At 44.6% G+C, this 23,692-nt stretch overlaps 1 protein-coding gene across 12 annotated transcripts in view; it reads right to left on the bottom strand.

Moving 5' to 3' along the window:
• The window catches only part of SCMH1 (Scm polycomb group protein homolog 1), a 270,467-nt gene that overhangs the window by 63,170 nt on the left and 183,605 nt on the right, over positions 1–23,692 (bottom strand). For 7 of the 12 annotated variants that reach the window (XR_012081153.2, XM_072980285.2, XM_020813425.3 and 4 more), the window contains 3 exons: positions 14,473–14,705; positions 13,358–13,484; positions 1,613–1,813 (listed from right to left, as the gene is read on the bottom strand). Coding sequence is in view for 10 of the 12 variants with exons in the window: in XM_072980285.2 (XP_072836386.1) it covers positions 1,613–1,813; positions 13,358–13,484; positions 14,473–14,705 (561 nt within the window). In the remaining 2 variants the exon portion in view is untranslated. The remainder of the gene's footprint in view (positions 1–1,612; positions 1,814–13,357; positions 13,485–14,472; positions 14,706–23,692) is intronic. The other 5 variants (XR_013538465.1, XM_078380211.1, XM_078380213.1 and 2 more) reach the window with 1 other exon arrangement.

Here is a 23,692-nt window from a genome sequence, read left to right as displayed (position 1 = left end):
GACTATTTCATATTTTCATAGAATCATAGAAAAGTGAAGTTGGAAAGGGCCTATAAGGCCATCAAGCCAGGTAATCTAAGTTTTTCTTGAATGCCTCTAGTGTTGGAGCACTCACGAATTCCTGAGGTAACTGGGTCCACTGTCGTACTGCTCTAATAGGAAGTTTTTCCAGATGTTCAACCAAAATCTGGCTTCCTTTAACCTGAGCCCATTGTTGCGTTTCCTGAACTCTGGGATGATCGAGAACAGATCTTGCCCCTCCTCTGTAGGACAGCCTTTCAAATATTTGAAAAGTGCTATCATATCACCCCTCAGTCTTCTTTTCTCAAGGCTAAACATGCCCAATTCTTTCAGCCTTTCGTCATAAGGCTTGGTTTCCAGCCCCCTGATCATCCTTGTCGCCCTCCTCTGAACTTGTTCCAATTTGTTAGCATCCTTCTTGAAGTGTGGTGTCCAGAACTGGACACAATACTCAAGGTGAGGCCTGACCGGTGCTGAATAGAGGGGGACTATTCCCTCGGGAGTGCTAGTCCCCCTCTATGCCCACCTCTCACTGAATTATACTGGGATGGGAAATCTTTCATTTCCAGATGCTTTAGACCTCAACCCCTAGAAGCTCTAGCCAGAATGGTCAATGGTAAGGGACCATGAGCGTTAGTACAAAACTTTTGGAGGACAAAGATTTCCTACCTTTCTATTACAACTTTACATTTTTACCAAGCAATGAGCAAATGTAAAAATTCAACATACAAGGATTTCTGAGTAAGTTAGTTGCAAATGCAGTACCCTCCACTCCTTTCTTAAGAAGTTACTGCACTAATACTGAGAACTTTCTAATTGCCAAGAGTCTCTATATACAGTGGTGCCTCGCTTACCGAGTGCTTCGCTATGCGATGAATTCGTTCGCTCAGCGATGGCCCCTATAGCGTTTTTTCGCTTTGCGAAGATCGCTAAGCAATTCGCTTAGAGATTTTCGCAGAACGAAGTGGGGAGAACAGCTGATCGGCGGTTCCAAAATGGCCGCCGGAAGGTCCGCGCCGCATTTTCGCGCCCTGCCCTCGCTTACTGAGGGCGCGAAAATGGCGGCGCTATGGCAAAACATCGCTTAACGGTTTTAAAGCCATAGGAACGCATTGAATGAAGTTCAATGCGTTTCTATGGCTTTTTTATTCCCGTTTAGCAATGTTTTCGCATAGAGAAGGTTAATCCGGAACGGATTAACCTCGCTATGCGAGGCACCACTGTATATTTAAAGGGTGAACTGCTACTGCAGGACCAACAGTTCTCCTCTAAAAGTTATTTCAAGTGAAAAATCAAGTTTTGAAGTGATTTGTTTTAAAACCAGAATTGGACATCTGGTCAATTCTGATGTATTAAAAATGTTTAAAAATGGGGGAGTGGGAAGGCAGGTGGGCTGCAGCATATGTGATATGGAAGCCAAACTGCCCCCAGATCACCAAAGTTGCCTCCCTCTATTCTAAACTATGAGGTAAATGGCTGCCTTCTCTTTCACATGTTGAGGCAACCATGAGAACACCATGACTAGATTGTGAGTTGCAGAAATATTTCTTTAAAGACAGAACAGGTAGAAAAAGGACACTGGCTCTTTTACCTGAAATGATTTCACCTCCATGGCCTTGCTTCAGGAATGAGAAAACTATTTTCTGATTATAAGCACAGTCTATGCAAGCCTGAACAGCCTGCTGTAAAACAACAGATGCTCGAGCCGGTCCAAAATGGTCAGGCAACTGTTGGATTTTCTTTTTGTCCAGATGAGGACCGGTGCTGCCACTCTTATTCAAGTAGATACAAACTGTGGAAGAAAAAGGTTGCCTTGAACAATTTTTTTGATGAAATATCAGTGACTGCTTTATATATATATTAGAATGAAGGCCAATATCCCAAAGTGTGTCCTGATGGACACACCACTCACATTAGTAATCACATTAGCTGGTCTTTTTGTCCATAACAAAAACCTCAGATTTGTTTTTAGAAAACAATGAAATATAAACTGAGAAAATAAAGGTTACAAGTGGATGTAGTCATCTGAATGTACTGAAAATATAGTGAATGAGCAAGAGGCATGGTGTTGTAAAAAGCTCATCTGAAACACTGGTGATTTGGTTGCCAAAGAGCACTGATTCTGTAACTGGTCCTGATACTGCATTACTGTGTAGATGTGCCAAAATACACACAGTGCTGAGATTTAGTTTGACCGTGAATGAAAAGTTTCTTACTCTTTCTTGGAAAATCTAATCTGCCAAATGCTGTCACAATACCCATAACAATAAGTGAGCCAAACTGAACCTGAGAATACAGCAATGGGTGATCTCTTGCCTGCAGAAGTAACTGAACCTCATAAATATGGGGAGGGCAGGGTTGGACTCTTTCTGCTAATATTAGAGGGTTTATTTTCCCCACCGAGGGGAGGAGGGGACATGGTTTTATATCCTATCATCAGCAGGACAGTCAAAATACCAGCTTCTGAAACATCTGGAAAGTGCTCTAATGATATCCACAATTGCATAATTCTGATTTTATGGTCTCATGACAGACCGTCCACTGTTGGCAATAACGGCAGGTTAGGTAAAGGTAAAGGTTCCCCTTGACATTTAGTCAGTCATGTCCAACTCTAGGGGGCAGTGCTCATCCCCGTTTCCAAGCCGTAGAGCCAGCGTTTGTCCAAAGACAGTTTCCGTTGTCACATGGCCAGTGCGGCTATACATGGAACGCTGTTTACCTTCCCACCGAGGTGGTACCTATTTATCTACTTGCATTTGCATGCTTTTGAACTGCTAGGTTGGCAGGGAGCTGGGACAAAGCAACGGGAGCTCACTCCATTGCGTGGATTTGATCTTACGACTACTGTCTTCTGACCCTGCAGCACACAAAGGCTTCTGCGGTTTAGCCCACAACGCCACCACGGCAGGTAATTGTAGTTCTTCGAGTGGACCTCTGTGATTCACACTGTAGGTGATCCATGCCTGCGTGGTGCCTCATCAGAATATTCTAGAGCTTCTGCGATAGCAAAAAATATATTAGAACAGACCCCTCCCTCTCCGTACAAGTACCTTTGCGCCAGGACTCTCCCTTCAGTAGTGTCAACCACCACAAGAGGAATCACTGCACGGCGTGACAGAGGGGAGGTTGGGTGGGACGTGTGAATCACAGAGGTCCACTCGAAGAACTACAATTGCAGGCGAGTAACCTGCCATTCTTCTTTGTGGCCTCTGTGAATCACACTGTGGGTGACTAGCAAGCACTCTTACCTGGCGGCAGGGTGTCACACCAAGGTGGAAGCCAAAACAGCACATCTGAATGCTGTGTCAGACTTCTGTCTAACATCCAGTTTACAGTGGGGTCTTGACTTACGAACGGCCCGAGTTACGAACATTTTGACTTACAAACTGCTCTCATAGGAAAATATTGACTTGACTTACGTACAGTGGTGGCTTAATGATGTTAATTGGTTCCAAAAAAAACATCGCTATGGGAAAACATCGTTAAGCGAAACACCATTTCCCATAGGAATGCATTGAAAACCAGTTAACCCGTTCCAATGGGAATGGATTACCGTCCTTAAGCAAAAATCGCCATAGGAAACATCGTTAAGTGAAACAATGTTTCCCCCAACGGAAAGCCATTCAAAAGCATTGTAGCCGGCTCCAGTGCTTTTGAATGGCTTTCTGAAGTCTGTTTTCGCTCATTTTTAAGTGTCTTAAAATGTTTGAAACCTGTTTTAAATGCTTGGATTTGGTAGTCCACCTTGTGAAACCTGTGCAAACGGACAGTTCAATGGATTTAAAGGGGAAAAACAAAAAATCACCAAAAATTAACGAAGACTCAGAACAGAGCCAAATTAAGTTTGCATAGGTTTCACAAGGTGCACTACCAAATCCAAGCATTTAAAACAGGTTTCAAACATTTTAAGACACTTAAAAATGAGCGAAAATGGACATTGTTAAGTGAAAATCCCCCATAGAGAACATTGTTAAACGATGAGGAAAATTCCTCCAAGAAATACATCGTTAAGTGAATTCTTCATTAAACGAAGCAATCGCTAAGCGAGGCACCACTGTACTTAGATTTGAGTTACGAACTGAAAAAAAACCTGAAAAAACTACGTGGGAGGCAGGGAAAGTGCAAAATTTGAACTTTCAGTTAACTGTTGGCCAGTGAAAAGGGTGCCTGTCTGCTTCCTCACTCCTCCCAGCGTTTAGAGAGTGAATTGGGAAACAATCTTCAGATTGCCTGGTACTGCCTGGACTGTATTTTCCCTGCCTTCCCTGAACCTTTCTTGACCTAAGAAAAAAAAAAGAAACAAAATATCCCCCCTCTAGTGGTCGAAGGCGGACTAGCAGCTTCCCATTAGTTTCTATGGACGGAAAAGAGCAGATACGGATCAAATGGTTTTCAATGCATTCCTATGGGAAATGCAGATTTGACTTGCGAACTTTTTGACTTGAGAACCGCCTTCCAATACGGATTAAGTTCTCAAGTCAAGACCCCACTGTATAATGCCGGACGAAGGTAGATGGTTGTGCCCATGTAGCTGAGGCGCAGATGTCAGGGAGAACCACACCATGGAGGAATGCTGTAAAGGTCACCAATGCCCTGGTGGAATGAGGGCGAATAGCTTGAGGGACTGATTGTTGAGAAGCTGGTATACAAGCTGAATAGTAGAGACAACCCAGCGAGAAATTGTTTGAGAAGTTACTTGTAGGCCTTTGTTAGGAGATTGATGACTGACAAAATGGTGCAGAGAACACTGAAAATGCTGTGTGCGCGACAAATAAAAGGAAAGGGCCCTCTTGATGTCCAAAGTATGAAGGAGTCGTTCGTGGGTTGTGGATGGTGATGGAAAAAAGGAGGGGAGGACTAATGGTTGAGAGAGAGGAAATTGAGACACCACTTTAGGAAAAAAAGAGATGTCTAGAAACAGTTTTACTTTATCAGGATAGAATTGTACATAAATGCAATCATGGTGTAAGGCCGCAAGATGACTTGCTCGGAGAGCTGAAGTGACTGCAACAAGAAAGACTGTCTTGAAGGTAAGTAGGTGAAGATCAATTGAGACTAACAGTTCAAAGGGAGGTCTAGTCAGCTGTCACAGTACAAGGGTCAAGGACCATTGGGGAGAAGGCAGATGAACATCTGGGTAGGCATGTGATAATCCTTTGAGAAAGCGCTTTAGCATGGGATGTCTGAAAAACCGAACCTCTGGAGAGGTTGGTGGTTGGTAAGAAATGATTGCTGACAGATAGACTCTAAGAGAAGAGACAGAAAGGCCAGTAGATTTAAGATGTTGCAAAAATCGGAGGACCGTGGAGAGAGATGGGTTGACAGCAGGTAGGGAAGTGGCCGTAGTAAAGGATTGAAATGTTTTTTCCATTTATAAAGGTAGACTTTTCTGGTTGAGGACTTCTATGCTTGACAGAGGACATCCATCAAGGAGGGAGAATCCTCCACGCTGCCAGGTGCAGAGCAGGTAAGTCTGGATGAAGAATCTGGGAGCTGTTCTGCATGAGGAGGTGTGGCAGATGGAGGAGGTGATACAAGTTCGAGGACAGGTTGTGTAGGACTGGGAACCAAGGCTGTCTCAGCCACCAAGGGGTGATGAGCATGGTGTTGGGTTTGTCCTGCTGTATCCGGACAATTACTCTGTGGAGGAGTGGAAATGGTGGGAAAAGGTATGTGAGGGTCTTGGGCCAGTGGCCAATGAATGCGTCTCCTCGGAGTGTTTGCCAATCCCAGCACAGGAGCAATAGTGTTTGCATTTCGGATTGTTGCAGGAGACAAAAATGTCCAGAGTCGGGTTTGCCCCATTTTTTGCACAGCCAGAGAAAAATTGTTTGATCTAACTCCCACTTGTGGGGTTGTGAGTTTGTGCAACTGAGAGTCTGCTAGATCGCTGTCATGGCCTGCAATGTGCAAAGCTTTAAGGCATATGTGGTGAGAGAGGCACCATACCCATAGGTCAACTGCCAAATAGAGAAGGCTTGGGGAGTGGGTGCCACCCTGTTTGAGAATGTAGTACATGGTTGTGGTATTGTCAGTGGCAATCTGGACTACCTTGCCAGCTAGGATGTTCCTGAATGCCTTGCATGCCTTTATCACCACCAATAGTTCCAACTCGTTTATGTGGAGGGAACGTTCTCTGTGGAACCAATTGGCATGGATTTTGAGAGAGCTGCAATGTGTTCCCCAGCCGGTAAGGCTGGCATCAGTTGCGACCTGTATTTGAAGACATGGTTGTTGGAAAGGACGTCCCATTGAGAAGTTTGGGATGAAGTGCCACCATTGGAGTTGGGAGGCGAGTTTGGGAATGTGACAGATGCCCCACGTCACGCCTGTCACTCATAGCTGAAGCTCATATGCATAAGCCTATGAGAGGACAGGAGGGGCAGAGGCAGAGAGTCAGGTAAGTCAGTTAGAGAGGGAGAAGGAGTGAGAAGGAGAGAGGTTTGCAGAGAGAGAGATAGTCAGAGAAAGAGTGAGAACTGTAACTAATAAAGATAAGCTGGTTAAAGTGAACAAGTAAAACAGGAGGTGATTGAATGTGTGGCAGAATATATGATATTTCAATGATTTTGATTCTATGAAATGAATAAAGAACATCTGTGATCCTGAATTACCCTAATTAGCCTAATACCCTTTAATAAACCAGTTCTGTTGTTGGCAGCCAGTGTCAGACTAAAGTCCTTTACAGTGTGGATAAAGAAATCCACTGGTGGCAGCAAAGGAAAACAGGGAACATCACCAGTGTGAGCCCTTTGGGTTGAGAAAAAGAAACAGGGGTACGGGGTGAATGTAACAGGGAGTAACTCTTAAAAGAGTGTGGGGAGGATCCGTTAGTGGGTCGATGAGGGTGAGAAACCACGATTGTAAAGACCTCATCTTCAGGCGTACATGCTGTTATGACCAAGGTCATGGAAGCCATGGTGCCCAACACACGTTGGACCAGGATGGTAGGTACCAAGACATAGGGAGTGAAGCCATGGAGGAGGGAGATAAGGTTTTGTTGCTTGTCGGGTAGGAGAAATGCGCAAGCTCGGGTAGAGTCTATGGAAGCCCCGATGTAATGAACAACCTTTGTAGGGTTCATTTTGGATTTTCGCATGTTGACCGTGAGACCAAGATCACAAAGAAGGGATAAGGTGAAGAGGGTGTCCCAGTGAGCTTTGCAGTGGCAACGAGCTACCAGGAGCCAGTTGTCTATGTTTGGGAAGATGAGGATCTTTTGAAGTCTGCTATTGATGTCAAAGGTGCATCCATGGACAGAGGTAAAAAACCTGGATGGAACCTTGGTGTCAAAGTCTACTGCATGTCTAGGTTGATGCCGCTGTTGAGGGCCTAGCAACCGAAAAAGATTGAAGTGGAGCGTCCATGGACCAAGATGGATATCGAGAGTCATCAATATTGGAACCAGTGTCTCTATGGTGTCGGAAAGGTGGCTGAGGCCAATTTGGTGGGCATATTGGTAGGTCTGTAGAATAAATTGAGCCTGGGGATTCCAAGCGGGAGGAATGGTCTCCATAATTTCGAGCTGGAAAATATGTACTAGAAGGGGCTGTGAATGCTTCACAAGTGGAAGCGTGTTTCTCGACTGCCATGATTTTTGTAGGTGGTTGATAGTTGTCTGATAGCTGTGAGCATCTTAATGATACGGCTGAGCATCCGCAGCAGGCAGGTTAGAGAAACACTGATTGGGCCAAATGTCTATCTGATGAGAGTGCTGGGCTCACATGTCCCTGAGGAATTGCCTCACCTGATAGCGTGCCAGTGGCCGTGGAGGCCGGCCTGATGGTACAGGATAGGGCACTGTGTCCGGCTGAGGCTCCTCTCTCTCTGGTGAGCCATCAATGGATGGGTTAGTAGGAGAGACAGTGTCAAGAACTATTAGGCGAGGAAGTAAGACGGTGACTGAGAAACCAGTTGATGAGATGGAATTCCTTCATCATCAGAGGGCGAACCGACAGAGATTATATCGCTGGGTTCGGAAACCTGTTGTGGAGGAACCACAGGAGTCTTTGATTTGGTATGTTTAGATTGTTTAGGTTGCGGGGCATCCAGAATCGGATCGGGAGGAGGCTTCCATTTCTCGGAAGGCTTCGATGTTGAAGTTTTTGGTGTCAATTGCGTGGATCTCTGCATCTTAGAGGTGGAGGGATCATCAGAATGAGATGGAGTAGTGGAGGGACGATGTTTAAATGATTCTGCAATAGCTTTTTCCATGGCTTTAGCTTGTGAAGTGGTTTTACACAGAGACTGAGACATAGATTTTACTGGTTGCAAAGACTGTTCCCAGAGATGGAGTCTGAGTTGAGACAGACGAGAATGGAGGACTCCTCATTTAAAAATTTTATAATGAGGACACGAGGAGGTTTGGTGTGTCTCGCCTAGACAAAAAAGGCACTTTGTTTGGTCATCTGATAGTGGGATATTATTGCAAATCATGCAGTGCTTAAATGGGCCCAAAGGGGCCATGAACAACTAAGAAAAAGAAAAAAAGGAGGGGGTGTGACAGCCAGAGCCTGAGGCATGCAGAAAAACAAAAACAAAAAGCAACCCTAAAATTTTAATTTAGAAGTAAAAAAGGTTTGTTTCTGTAGCAGGCCACTCTCAAGCCTCTACCCATCCAGGCCTATAAGAGTGCCCACTACTTCTCTTCAAAATTTGCTGCCACCAACCTATCCTTATAATCAAAAGGACCAGGGTTTCTTTCAAAACAAATAAAGTATTTATTGATTACAAGAAATAAAAGTAGTAAATCACAAAGATGTCAATCACTGTATCTTATTTAATCAATCACAGACTTCCCTCACTGACCACTTAGGCACGCAGGCCTCTAAACAAGCTCTTTCTCTCTCACACTCCAGATCTGATCTCTTTCACTCTCTTCACACTCCTTTTCCTTCCAGCTCCTCCCTCTTCAGCCCCACCCTCCGTCACCCCATTGACTGATGATTCACTGCCCAGCTGTGACGGACAAGTGAGGTCAGGGCTGCCTGTTACAGTTTCACTTTCAGACTCACACAGATAGACATACGGGGCTCTTTAACATGGCAGTTGAAAGAAAAATGGAGGGAGAGTCCTGGTGCTAAGGTACTTATATGGAGGGGAGGGGTCTATTCTAATGTATTTTTTGCTACTGCAGAAGCTCTAGAATATTCCGACGAGGCTCCACACAGGTGCAGATCACCCACAATGTGATTTACAGAGGCCACAAAGAAGAAGAACTGGATACAGTGCATAATCCATTCTGCAGAATATAATAATGCAGGTATCTCATAGCCACCACAAAGGATTACTCAAAAATGTTTTGCATGCCAGTTTCTCACATGCTGGCATTAGGCAATATTGCCAGGAAAACCAATTCAAGCTCAATTATGCTAGTAAAGATTACATTTGAACTATCCATACATTTTTCATAATTTACATTCTAGGCAAGAAGAAAAGGCCTAAGTTAAAGTTATAAGATTGTTCAGCAACTGAAATTTCTTCTCAGTTTAGGAAGCCAAGACAAAATAGTGAGTCAGGATCTGAAATGTACTGGTAGGGAAGGAGAGGTGTGCACATGTTGACGTTGGCCACCACATTTTGGGAAAAATTGAATGATGGCTGCTTATGCAGATCAGAATTAAATGACAGCTCAGCTCTCCAAGTGCCACCCATCAGGAAGGCATGTCTCAGGAAAAGGGATGATCAGCAGGTGGAAAACTGATGGCAGTGTAAGTATTATGGTGATGACAGGGTCAGCACCAGCCCTGGCAAGTTCTGAAGCTCTGGCAGTTAGTTCAGTTAGGCATCCTCCTCAAAAGACTATGGTAACGTGCTCTGTATGGAGGACTTGGAACAGTGTCTAGTGTGGCTGAGGAGGCCAATTCGAGAGTGACAATCCCTTCCATACTGAAGACAAATCCAATCTGTCCCCTATCCAGCTCCCTGATTTTGCTGCTTTTGTGACTTCCTCTTTGCCTTGGCCTGCTGGAAAAGGGTCTCTTCAAAATGGAGAGGCTGTGATGCAACACCTGCCTCCAGGCTGAACGCTCAGATGTCAGGGTTTCCCATCTGTTGAGGGCCATTTCTAAGGCCTTCAGATCCTGCTTGCAAATGTCTTTGTATTGCAGCTGTGGTCTCCCTCTGAGGCAATTTCCCTGCACTAATTGTCCATACAGGAGATCCTTTGGAATCTGACCATCAGCCATTCTCACAACATGCCCAAGCCAACGTAGACGTCGCTGTCTCAGTAATGTATATACTGTATGCTAAAAATTCCAGCTTGTTCTAGGACTACTCTATTTGGAACTTTGTCCTGCCAGGTGATACCAAAAATGTGTCAGAGACAACGCATATGGAAGGTGTTCAGCTTCCTCTCCTGCCGTGCACAAAGGGTGCAGGACTCACTGCAGTACAGGAGTGTGCTCAGGACACAGGCTGTATAGACTTCGATCTTGGTATATGTCATCAGCTTCTTATTAAGCCATACTCTCTTTGTGAGTCTAGAGAACATGGTAGCTGATTTGCCAATGCGTTTATCCAGCTCGACATCTAGAGAGAGTGTGTCAGAGATCATTGAGCCAAGGTACACAAAATCATGAACAACCTCCAATTCTTGTGTGGAGATGGTAATAGAGGGAGGTGAGTCCACGCCCTGGCCCATGACTTGTGTTTTCTTCAGGCTGATTGTTAGTCCAAAGTCTTGGCAGGCCTTGCTAAAATGATTTATGTGTTGTTGGAGGTCTTCAGCAGAGTGGGCAACAATGGCTGCATCATTTGCGAAGAGGAAGTCCCGTATGCATTTCAGTTGGACTTTGGTCCTCGCTCTCAATCTAGAGAGATTAAAGAGCTTTCCGTCTGATCTAGTCCGGAGATAGACACTTTCTGTTGCAGTTCCAAAGGCATGCTTCAGCATGACAGCAAAGAAGATCCCAAAAAGGGTTGGTGTCCTCACATAGCCCTGTTTCATTCTGCTTCAGATGTCAACGGGATCTGATGTTGAGCCATCAAAAACTACAGTGCCTTTCATTCCCTCCTGAAAGGACCTGATGATGTTAAGGAGTTGAGGTGGACATCCAATCTTGGAAAGTATTTTAAAAAGGCCCTCCCTGCTGACAGGTTTGATATTAACCTGAAGGGAATTGTTAATTCAGTTTTGTGAAATCAGTTGTAAAGAGCCTGAATGATGTAAGTATTTGTAAGAATCTATGTGTAGAAAGACTGTAAAATAATGATTTAAACAGCTGTGGAGATACAAGATGTATGTAGTAAGACTTGTATCAGCTGTGGGAGAAACCAAGGATTGGCTGAACCTGAAATAAAGCCAGCAGTCTCAGCACACACACACTGGTGGTGGTGACATGGCATCGTGGTGTGGAATGTGGTGAAGAAGAAGTGCTACAATACTGATTTACAAGGACATTGACTACGGAACTGATTTATGACTGAACTCTGTTGATATTGCCGTGTATGACCATTGGACTGAATAAGGACAAAGCTTTATGTATGAACATTGCTTCAAACTTGATTTAATATAACTTTTCTTCAATCAATATTGTCTCTTTGCTTGTTAACTCATTGAGCAATTTTGTCTCTCTGAGAAATCTACTTGTTGGCGCCCCCTGGCACGTTATTAACTCTGTCATTTGCTAACCAAATCAAAGGTCTTTGTGAGATCTATGAAGGCCACAAAGAGTGGCTGTTATTGTTTCCTGCATTTCTCCTGGTATTTTGGGTACTGCTGCCAGGCCAGTTTTTAAGCACTGTTTTTCAGTGCTGTGCATGTTTATTTGTTCAAATGTTTGTTCTGTATTTTTTCTCTTAATTTTTAAAGGGGTTTCCCTCCAATACTTTAAAGCTTTGCAGCTGACACAAGGGCCAGCCAGACTTGAAATCACAGAATAATTTAGTTGGAAGGGGCTTATAAGGCCATCAAGTCCAACCTCCAACTCAATGCAGGACTCCAAATCAAAGCAGAGCTGGCAATTGTCTAAATTTCCCTTGAATACCTCTAACGCTGGAGCACTCACCACCTACCAGGATAATTGGTTTGCTTCCATACTGCTCTAACAGTCAAGAAGTTTTCCTTGATATTCAACCAAAATCTGTTTCCTGTAGCTTGAGCCCATTTTTACGTTTTCTGCACTCTGGGATCAAGAACAGACCCTTCCCGCCTCTGACAATCTTATTTGAAAAGTGCTATCATATCTTCCCTCAGTCTTCTTTTCTCAAGGTTAAACATGCACAGATCTTTCAGTGTTTCCTCATAGCATTTGGTTTCCAGCCCCCTGGTCATCCTTGTTGCACTCTTCTGAACTTGTTCCAATTTGTAAGCATCCTTCTTGAAGTGTGGTATCCAGAACTGGATAAAGTACTCAGGATGAGATCTAACCAGTGCCAAACAGGGGGGAACTAGTACCTCATGGGTTTTGGAGACTATACCTCTGTTATAGTCTCCTAAAATAGCATTTGCCTTTTTTTCCAGCCATGTCACACTGTTGCCTCGTATTCAGCTTGAGATCTACAACAATTCGAAAATCATTCTTACTCATAATAAAACTGAACTAAATATCTCCCCTTGTAAATGTAATTCCCCCCTACAGTGTAGAAGTATGTACCTATCCCTGTTAAATTTCATTCTGTTGTTTTCAGTCCAGTGCTCAAGATTTATTTTGTTCTTTTCTTCCAAGGTATTATCTATTCTGCCCAATTTTGTGTCATCTGCAAACCTGATAAATATTTGCTGCACTCCCTCATCCAGGTCATTAATAAAAATGCTGAAGAGCAATGGGCCCAAGACTAAGCCTTGTGGTACTCCACTTGTTTCCTTCTTCCAGTTTGAGAAGGAGTCATTGATAAGCACTCTCTGAGTATGATTCTGTAATCAACTGTGCATTGATTTGACACTTGTTCTAGCTAGCTTGCTGTACAATTCTAAGGTTTGTTAAAAACTGGAACAGACTGTTCACAAGTTCAATCTGGGAGGAGGAGGCTGAATGTACACCCAAAATGTGCTTCCATAGCAGGCTCACTTCTCAGTACATCAGTATGCATCATAAGATTCATAAAAGAAAATAAGCAAGTAGCCCGCAGCCAAAGCATGCTTCCTTGTTGCATGCCTCTGGATCCAATTCAATCTGCCTCTTAATTACCAAGATGAGTGCTGTGATGAAAAACCTATGGGTCATCTTCAAAGGGTTTCAGCATTCTTAGTTCAATTCCAGTTGCAAATATGTAACAAAGACAAATTGCCATTGTTCTGCTTATTCTCAGTTTTTAGATTTACTTAGTTTTTTATATCACTTACAGCTGCCATTTCAGAATAATCAGGTGAGAAGCAACAGCATGAACACTTTACCTGTAGGAGCATGCATAGCAGAGCTGGGGATAGTAGCTGCATCTTGTGGTACAGTACTAGTGTCAGGTTCAGGAGTGCTGGTTGTAGGGGAGGTGGGTGCTGGATTTAATGACGTTCGAGGCTTTCTCTGCAAAGAATCATATTAATATATTCTAATAGAAAAAAGTATAATGAACAACGAAAAAAGCTGTTATATACTTAAAACACAACCCTGAGGACTTCTTCTCAAGAAAGTCAAGAGGAAATGGTGTATTAGTGGTACAAATGTCTAAAAGACAAGAGATAAAAATAGCTTGAGACAATAACAGGTAGGAGAGCCATAAAGAAATAATTAATAGTGCTGAATGGAGAGAAATTTTGGAAGGCATAACTTTTTAACCTGATTACTACATTTACAACCTCCCCTTCTCTTAAGAACCAAAACCAACCAATCAAAATATTCACAGGAAATCTTCTACTTAGAGAAATGAAACTACCTCAAGTTCTTTTCTATTACTTTAAACTGTTTGTAGAAACAAAGGAAGCTACTTTGTACCATGTCAGAATATTTGTCAATCTTACTAAGAAATATCAACTGTAGTTGGCAGTAGCCATAAAACATCTCAGACAAAGAATGAATTTTCTAGAACGTGCTACTTTATTTACTGGAGGTGTTAAAAGACTAAACTTAAGTTCTTCTCCATAAAAGCAAGTAGTGTACTTCTTTGCTACTAAACTAAGTTTTTTCTCCTATTTACAGAATCCATGTGCAAATCATAATCTCATGCAGCATTTTAGGAGATGCTTTGAACATTTTAGGACATTGTATCACCCTTTCCTAGAATTGCTATTTCCCTTTTAACCTATGAACTTTCATGCATGGACTGTTTTGTTACAACTGACTGCATAAGCAGGAGGCTTTTTGGCTGAGAAGCAGCATAAAAATGATTTAAGCAAAGTTTGTACGATGTATTACTCAAAGGAAGACCTCAAAGCAAGGAACCTTTGGTCAGTGTCAGAACTGGTTCTACCATTAGCTCTATATTAGAAAACCATTATGTTGCAATGCATATAAATAGAATAGCTTCTGACTACGGTATGCATACAGAATTCAGCCATGCACACACAACACCTACCTTGCTGCCAGGCTTTGGTCCCCTCTTTTTGGGGAATTTCAAAGGCTCCATTGCCTTTGAAGGGGGAAAGTTGGGGTGGTTAGTCAAAGCCTTGGATGTCCGGCCACGCTTGCGACCAGGTTTGCGCCCCCTCTGTCCAGGATGATGCTCCAGAAGAGTTTTTGTGCCACTATGCATGGTGCTCTTTTCAGAAATCACATCAGGGGTAGAAAATGGGCTTTTTGGAATCACTACTATCACAAAAGAGGAAGGAGGGAAGGCAATCAAGTACCACCACAACAATCCAGTGCAAACCAATTTCTGTAACATCTCTAGATTCAACCACTATAAGGGGGTCAATTTGGAAAGGTGTCATGTTTTCACCATTCTGCAAACATTACAATGATTGCACACCAATAGCAGCTATTTTCCTATAGACTCCTCTATCAGATGGTTTACTCCTGAAATTTAACAGCAATATTCCATTGGATAAATTCAGAACAGGGGAAAAAAGCACACACTGAAGTGATCTATAGAAATAGAGATAAAATTGTAAATTTGAAAGACATTTTGTAGAGTAGAGATGTGCAGCCTGCGCTAACCAATAATCTGGTGGTACCTTTAAAAAAATAACAAATATTTTGAGGTAGAAGTGGCATTGTGCACAGAAACTTCACTTTGTCCTCAGAAGACTTGTTAAGTAATAGTTGAAGATCTGTAAGAGGCAAGAGAAGCTTCTGGAAACTTAATAGTTAAATCAATAGGGTGATAGCATACAAATAATGCAACCAGAGATGGGCACAAATTGAAAAAATGGCAATTCGTTGTGATTCATAATTTAAAAAAAGTTAATGAAACACAAGTTCATGATTTTTTCTGATGAATCGATGAATCTACTATTTATTCATCTTGACTTTAAAAAGAGAGGTTACTTAGCTGTAACTGGTTCTTTGAGTGGTCCTCTGTGAATTCACACTAATGGGTTAAGTGTGCGCATGTGCAGAGGCTTCGGATACTTTGGAGCGAAAAAGATTGCTAGGACCCCCCCCCCCGCAGCCCACGTGGTCCGCTCATCCTAGTGGTTACCTTAGTTCCCCAATGCCGCTGCTGCTCAAAATGAGAGACACACGTGACGGACAGAGGGAAGGACGGGCGGGACATGTGAATTCACAGAGGACTACTCGAAGAACCAAAGTTACAGGTAAGTAACATCTCTTTCTTCTTTGTGGCCTCTGTGAATGCACACTAATGGGTGATTGACAAGCTTACCTTCCAAGGTGGAGGGACGTCATGGCAACACAGAAGACAGGACTGCACTGCCAAATCTAGCATCTTCTTTAGCCCGTACATCCAACTGGTAGTAAGAGGTGAAGGTGGAGGGCATGGACCAAGTGGCAGCCTTGCAAACATCATAGATAGGAACACCTCTAAGAAAGGCTGTCAAAGCTGCTACCGCTCTTGTAGAGTGAGCTCATATGGTCGTAGGGAGAGGCCTTTTTGCAAGCTCATAGGCAAGACAAATGGTCTGTACCAGCCACCTGGAAATGGATTGTGCAGAGATGTGGTGTCCCCCGTGAGGTAAATAAGGGGAGATGAATAAACGGTTAGATTTCCTAAAAGAGGCAGTCTGCTTAACACAGAATGACAGAGCGGAAAGCAAAAGGGATCCCCCGTAAACTCCGAAACGGAAGGACGCAGGAGTTGGAGCTCCGCTGCCTTTTTATCCCTCTTTCTATCCTTTCCAAGTTTGGAACTGATTATTCCCCTCCTGTGTTTTCGACGTTCAAACTGAACATTCCCCGAGCCTGTGGAAATGTGTTGCTGCTAGCTTGCTGTTTCTTTTGGTAAACAAGAGCCTTATCAGGACCAGCTGGCCGGCTCCTACCAGACGCCATTCAACTGAACCGTGAGTGAGCTTTCTAGCAAAATTCCTTGCTCTTACCACCACTCCTATGGGAAAGAAAAGAGCATTATCCCCAGGGGACTCCGGAGCTGATGTTACCCCAAACTTCAAACAGACAAAGCTGGAGGCTTTTTTTCCTTTGCACCAGCCTTCAGCGTCTGTGGATTTACTACCGGGCCTTGCCCTCCCCTCCGCCCATCCAGCTGACTCGGAGTCTGTTACTCCCCCCAACAGCCCTTGTGGGAACATACAACCTCCCATGCCTGACAAAGAATTACTACTGGAGCAGGAGCCAGATAACATGCTAATGAAACATTTCCTCCTAACTGCTCAGACGGTAAAACAGATATTTACCCATTTAGACATGGCGGTTGAACTTCTAAAAGGACTCTACCGGATGCAATCAATCAACTCTAGCTCACTTGCAGGCTCCAACCGATGTGTATCCCAGCAGGCTGCTGCCAATCTCCCATGTAAGAATTCTTTTAACTTTACTCACGAATCTAAAAATGATCAACTAATCTATGCACCTAACTGTGCAGCAATCTCTGTTTTCTGGAGCGGAGGAATACGACCTGACTGGTCCAGAATAAAGCAGGCCAAAACCCATCTGGCTATACTACTAAAAGTAGCCTTCTCTTCTATCGACCTGCTTAAAATTGAGAAACTACCTTCTGCTCACTCTATGGACCGTCTTTTGCTGTTTTTCAACTCCAAGCACATCCCGGGTCTGCTGTTCTCACGTGCAGGAATCCTGAGAAGAGCCGGCATCTTTCCCCAAAGACATTTTAGGAACACTACCATTGCGAGCCTTTTACCGGTCAAGCCTAAATTGCAAGACAACATGACGCCGGCCCCTGCACCAGAACCTCCTTCAAATACCGGCCTGGGTCCCAATACTTCTCCCGCTTCCAGGGACTGTCTTCTGGACTTGTCTTTTCCAACCGTCCTTCCTTCTCCTCCGATTTCTGCCGATGTGAACCCTGACTGCAAGACAAAGCTACAGACGAACCCAGTCGACCGGCTGACTGGAATTACCTCCAATTGTCACCCTCTCACTCTGGAACCCGCACCTGAACCTTGGATCCCCAATTGCCCCCCAAGGACTCTCCCTGACTGTGAAAACCCAATCCCTCCCCTGCTCCCTGATAACAATGGTTTTCCCACCTCCTTATTCCCTACCTGTACTGTGAATAGACACTCCCCAGATGGCTCCTTCCTCTCAGTGGATGCCTCAACACAACTTGTCCCTCCTCTTAACTTTAATCTCATAAACCCCGACCCCAAGGGGGATAACTCGGTCTGCACCAAGGAGCCCGAGACCATATCGCTAACCCCTCCTGACTCTTCGCCAGCCTTAGTTGCCAAATCTCTTTCCCACCTATCAGGCGGAACACACATGAGAGCTCCCTCTTTAGCCAACAATCAAGTTCTCAATGGGGACCCCAGTTACCCAACCCATATCGATTCCCTTTCCTGCTCATCTAACTCCAACCTTCCCTGTTGACTACCTGCACTCTCGCAGACCTTCTTAAATCCAGCAGCCTGTCTTAAGTTAGTTTCTTGGAACATTGCAGGTTGGGGGGAAAAAACAACGGATCCCGATCTCATCAGTTATCTCTCGTCCTTCGATATCATCTTTCTTCAAGAAACCTGGTCCCTAACCCCTCCATACATATCAGGGTTCACTCCCTATCATCTCCCAGCTTTCAAATCTAAACAAATGGGCCGCCCTCGTGCCGGCCTCTGCTGTTTGTATAGACCCTTTTCTGGGTACTCTTTAACTCCCATTGTTTCCCAATCTAGGTTCTTCCAAGCATTCTTGCTTGCATGCAAGGACCTTAAGATATTAGTTTTTAATATATACGTTCCCCCATCCTATACAGATACCCTCTCCCCCTGGGACGAGGTCAAGTTCTTTACAACAGAATACCTGGTGTCCGATCCATCCATCCCCCTTCTTTTCTTGGGCGACTTTAACGCTAGAATGGGCTCCAACAACTCAGCCCTGTCTCTACACATGAATTGGGACTCGGAAGAGCTGATTCCACCTGAGTTCCAAGGTCCTAGACTTTCTTTAGACTCCGCATTCAACAACTACACCTCACAATTGGTTGATTTATGCCTTGAATTCAATTTAACCATACTCAATGGCTCCACCGCCAACGACATCCCAGGCAGATTAACCCACTTCTCTTCTAGGGGGTCTAGCGTTCTTGATTATGCACTTACCTCTTCAGCCGTCCTGCCTTACCTTTCAGACTTCACTATTGACTCTCGTTCTGAAAGTGACCATTTACCCATTCATCTCGTCTTAAGTTTTCAAATCCTCAACATGAGATCAAAGGACCCTCGACCAAAACCTATACCTCGTCTCAAATGGTCCCCTAAGATGGAGGAAGCTTTCAACGTTTGGCTGAGTACGACAGACTCTACTAATTCTAATCTGAAACTGACTGAGACCAACTCCCCCCTTACAGCGATTGCGTCTTACGAGTCCCTTGCCAAGGCACTCGTCCAGTCCCTTAGAGCATCCTCTTCTACCAATTCCCATAAACACCCCCCTTCCTGGTTTGACACAGAATGCTTGAATGCCAAGAAGTGTGTCAGGCAGTTTTTCCTCTTAGTCCGCCGTGACCCTTCCCCGGCCCTTTTAAAATCATACTTCCATCTGAGGAAAACTTGCCGACTCCTCCTAGAAGAAAAGAAGCACTTATTTGCCCAACACAACTGGAATTTACTCCATGATGCAATCCACTCCAACAACCATAAAGCTTTCTGGTCCCAGGTTTCCCGCACTAACTCCCCCTTAGCTCGTAATGTTTCACCTCCCATTCCTGCCTCTACTTGGACCACTCACTTTTCTAGAATCTTTACAGTTCCAACTACACATAACGACCCGATCCTGCATCCCCCAGACCTACCGGAATGGCCACCGGTCACCCCGTATGAGGTGGAAGAACTTATTAATACTTTGAAAACTGGGAAAGCGCCAGGTCCTGATGACATTCCATCCGAAATCCTCATAAGCAACCCCTCATGGTGGTCGGGGCCTTTATCCAACCTATTCACATTAATCAACCATTCAGGTCTTTTCCCTCATGCCTGGCTATCCTCAATTATTGTACCCATTTACAAAAAGGGCGACCCTGCCTCACCAAATAACTACAGACCAATAAGCCTCCTCTCATCCATTGGGAAGCTTTATTCCAAACTACTACTCAACAGACTCACAACCTGGGCAGTTTCAAAAGCCCTCCCGGGCAGAGAACAAATAGGTTTCTGCCCAGGTGCTTCCACACTTGACCACGCCTTCACACTATCCTTTCTCGCAGAAAAATACTCCGTTCATTATGGAGCCAGATTGTACACGGCCTTTATTGATCTTAGAGGAGCGTTTGACTCAATCAATAGGGACATACTGTGGAAGAAACTGTCCAATTGGGGGATCGACCCCCGCCTTCTCTTCCTGATCCAACGCCTCCACTCTTCCAACTCGTGCCGGATTCGCCTCGATGGCACAGGCTCCATGACCGACGAAATCCCTATCAACAAAGGAGTCCGCCAAGGGTGTATACTTGCCCCTTCACTTTTCAATCTATTCCTTGCAGATCTGCCTCCCGCTCTTCCTAGCTCTGGAACCTCCCCTCCCTCTCTCAATGGTGTCCCTGTACCTATTCTTCTTTATGCAGATGACGCAGTGCTGCTGTCTGTCACTAAACCTGGCCTCCGACTTCTGCTATCCTCTTTCCAAGAATACTGCTTCTCCAATGAATTATCAATCAATCCCGAGAAAACAAAAATCCTGGTTTTCTCGAAATCCTGGGCCCCGACAGCCTGGAAGATTGGTAATCTATCATTCCAGCAAGTCCAGACTTTCAAATATCTGGGGATCACCTTCCACTCCCGACTCAGCTGGACTCACCATTGTAAAGCTGCCATTTCGTCTGCCATGCCACATTTAAACGCAGTCGCCCGTTTCCACTTCAATAGTGGCAACCAGTACATTCCGGCTGCTCTCCATATATTTCAAATCAAAATCCTCTCCCAGCTGCTATATGGAGCCCCAATCTGGATCGAGGCTGCTAATCAAGACCTTGATAAAGTCGCTGCCTCCTTTCTCAGAAGGATTCTTGGAGTCCCAAACCTAATTAGATTGTCCACATTGATACTCGAATTAGGCATGCACCTTCCCTCTACTATCGCTTGGTCCCTAACCTTCAAGTTCTGGCTTAGACTACACGTCAATACCCAACCAGATTCCATACTCAATGACCTACTAAAAGATCCCTTTTCATCCAAGTGGTTCAATATTCTTGATGCTAAGCTCGCATCCTTGGACCTCTCCCCCGAATCTCTTTCAGACACCACCCTTCACAGAGCCCATCAAATCATCAAATCTAAACTCTGGCAACAGGAACTCAATTTATTACTCCCCAATTTAAATCCTATTTGTTCCCCTCACTTCTTCGGCCTTTCCCCTTCACTCGGTAGACCCTCAAACTATTTTAGTAAACTAATTAATCCAAGTAAAAGGAGGGCTTTTATGCTAGCAAGACTAAACATTTTCCCATCAGCTGTTCACTTTGGAAGGTTTGCAAACATACTACGCATCAATAGACTCTGTCTCTCTTGTTCATCTGAGCCCGATACCCTAGACCACATATTATTCCGCTGCCCGACTCATCAACATTTAAGAAACAACATCCTTGAACCCCTTCTGTCGTCCCTTTTTGTTTCCCTAGCTGACCCCCTCCCCACCCTTTTAAGCGATTACTCGGCGACCATTACTAGCGTGGTAGCAGATTTTCTTTTAGCGGTCTCCAAGTCAAAACCCCTGCCCCATCCTCCCCCCGCATCACCCTCCCAGTTCTTACCTTCACGCCCGTCCTTCTTGGTTTGTAACACTATGACATAAATTGTTACTGCTGTTTTATCCCCTTTTAATGCCAATAAAGGTTTTAAGTAAGTAAGAATGACAGAGCACAGCACACATTTAGTAAATGTAAAAACTTCTCAATGTTGTTAGACGGTTTGGGAAAAAGGTCGGCAGATTGCTTGATGTGAAATTCAGAGCATACCTTGGGGAGAAAGGAAACATCAGGATACAAAGTCACCTTGTCTGGGTGAAACTGAAAAAAAGGGGGAATCAACCCTAAGAGCTGCCAGTTCGGAAGCACGCCTGGCAGAGGTCACAGCAACAAGAAAAGGGACTTTATAGGACAGAAGCCGTTCAGAGGTTGTTGCCAGCAGTTCAAAGGGCGGTAAAGACAAATGGTTCAACACCGTATGGAGTGACCACAGAGGAGTCGGAGTTATCCGAGGAGGAGCAAGGAGAGCCACACCCTTAAGAAAAAGTTTTACTCTAGGGTGGCGAAACAACAGAGCCGCATCAGAGTCCTGGGGTTGATGTGCTATGATAGCTGATAAATACACCTTGAGAGTAGACAGGATTAGATAATTATCGAAAAGGTATGAAAGAAAAAACAAAACTGCTTCCATAGATGTTGGAACTGTTGGTAGACTATGGGTAGCAGCAAATTTCTGAAACAATAACCACTTGTGGGCATATATGGTTTTGGTGGTCAGCTTCCAAGGGTGAGACAGGATAGTCTCTACTGGGGTGATATTCTCCAGGCTGTTAAGTGTAAGGAGTTTAGATCCGGGTGGTAAGTTTTCCCATCGTGCAACGTCAGAAGGTGTGGAAGAGATGGCAGACGCATGAACTCCGAAGCCATGGTTCAGAGCATTGTGAACCATGGCTGTCTCTGCCAGTAAGGGGCTATCAGAATGGCATTTGCGTTGTCTTGCTTGAGTTTCACAATGATACCTAGGATAAGTGGAATAGGTGGGAACATGTATAGCAGATCTCTGTTCCAAGGGACCATGAGTGCATCTCCCAGTGATCCTGGCCCCTTGCCCGCCCTGAACAAATACGCATCGCACTTGGTGTTGTGAATGTTAGCAAACACATCTATTGGTGGATTTCCCCACCTCTTGCAAATTTGAAGAAAGATCTCTTGGTTGAGAGCCCATTCATGTGTTTGAAAGGTGGTTCGACTGAGTCTGTCTGCCCAAACGTTGTCTCAGGTGGATATGTGAACTGCTGATGGAAAGATGTGGTGTTCGAGACACCATTCCCAAAATTGAACTGTCAAGTATAGAAGAGGGAGGGAATATGTGTCCCCCCCCCCGTTTGTTGCTGTAGTGCATCGCATTGGTGTTGTCCATCGTGACTTGAACCGCGGTGCTTGCAAGAAGGGGTAGAAATGCTTGAAAGGCCTTGAACATTGCCAGGAGTCCCAGGTTTCTGATGTGCAGGGATGCTTCCTGTGGAGACCAGGATGCGTGAACTTGGAGGTGTTGGCAGTGTGCTCCCTAGCCTACCATGCTGGTGTCTGTCATAACTCTGGAAGTCAGAGGGGCAAAGGGCCTGCCTAGAAACTGATTGAGCAGTTTGGTCCACCACAGAAGTTGTTTTGCTAGCTCTGGGATGACCTGCATAAGCTTCCTAGGAGAACTGGTGAGTGGATTGAAAAAAGTGAGATACCAAGCTTACAGGGATCTCATTTTCAAATGCGCATGCTGAATGACTGAGGTGGTGGAGGCCATGAGTCCTAGAAGCTTTTGGGTACAGTGAGCCATCACCTGCACGTGTGGTTGGAACTGCCGTATCAGAGAGGCTATCTTGGTGGCTTATTCCTTGGGAACAAAGGCTCATGCATGTGGAGAGTCCAGCACTGCACCTATGTAAGTGATCAACTGGACCGGGCGTAGGACGGATTTTTCGTAGTTTACCTTGAGACCTAGGTCCTCCAGAAGACCTAGTGAGATGTATATGTCTTGTGGCCTGTTGTCTTGAGAGAGCTATGAGAAGCCAATCATCTATATATGGGTAGATGGCTATGCCCCGTGTGCGCAGAAAAGTGGCAACAGGTGCCATGCACTTGGTAAAGACGCGAGGAGCTGCAGATAGGCTGAATGGTAAGGCATTGTATTGGAAGGCTGTATTCCCAAGGGCGAAGCGAAGAAATCTGTGGTGGTCCACTCTTATGGAGATATGGAAATATGAGTCGCTAAATCTATCACAGCAAACCAGTCTCCTTCCTGAATGAGAGGAAGGATGCGCTCCAGAGTAACCATACATAAGCGATGGTAAGCGACAAATTGATTTAAGTCCCGAAGATCTAATACTGCTTGGAAAGAGTCAACCTTCTTTGGAATGAGGAAGTACCTGGAAAAGAACCCAGGATTGTTTGGGTCGATGGTGACAGGTGAAATGGCTGATTTTTAAAGAAGATGACAAATTTCTTTTTGCAACGTAAGGGAAGGAGTGTA

This window comes from Pogona vitticeps, chromosome 9 (assembly GCF_051106095.1).
Source record: "Pogona vitticeps strain Pit_001003342236 chromosome 9, PviZW2.1, whole genome shotgun sequence".
Classification (NCBI taxonomy): domain Eukaryota; kingdom Metazoa; phylum Chordata; class Lepidosauria; order Squamata; family Agamidae; genus Pogona; species Pogona vitticeps.
Note: the sequence above shows the minus strand (reverse complement) of the source record. Positions and strands in the feature narration are given on the sequence as shown.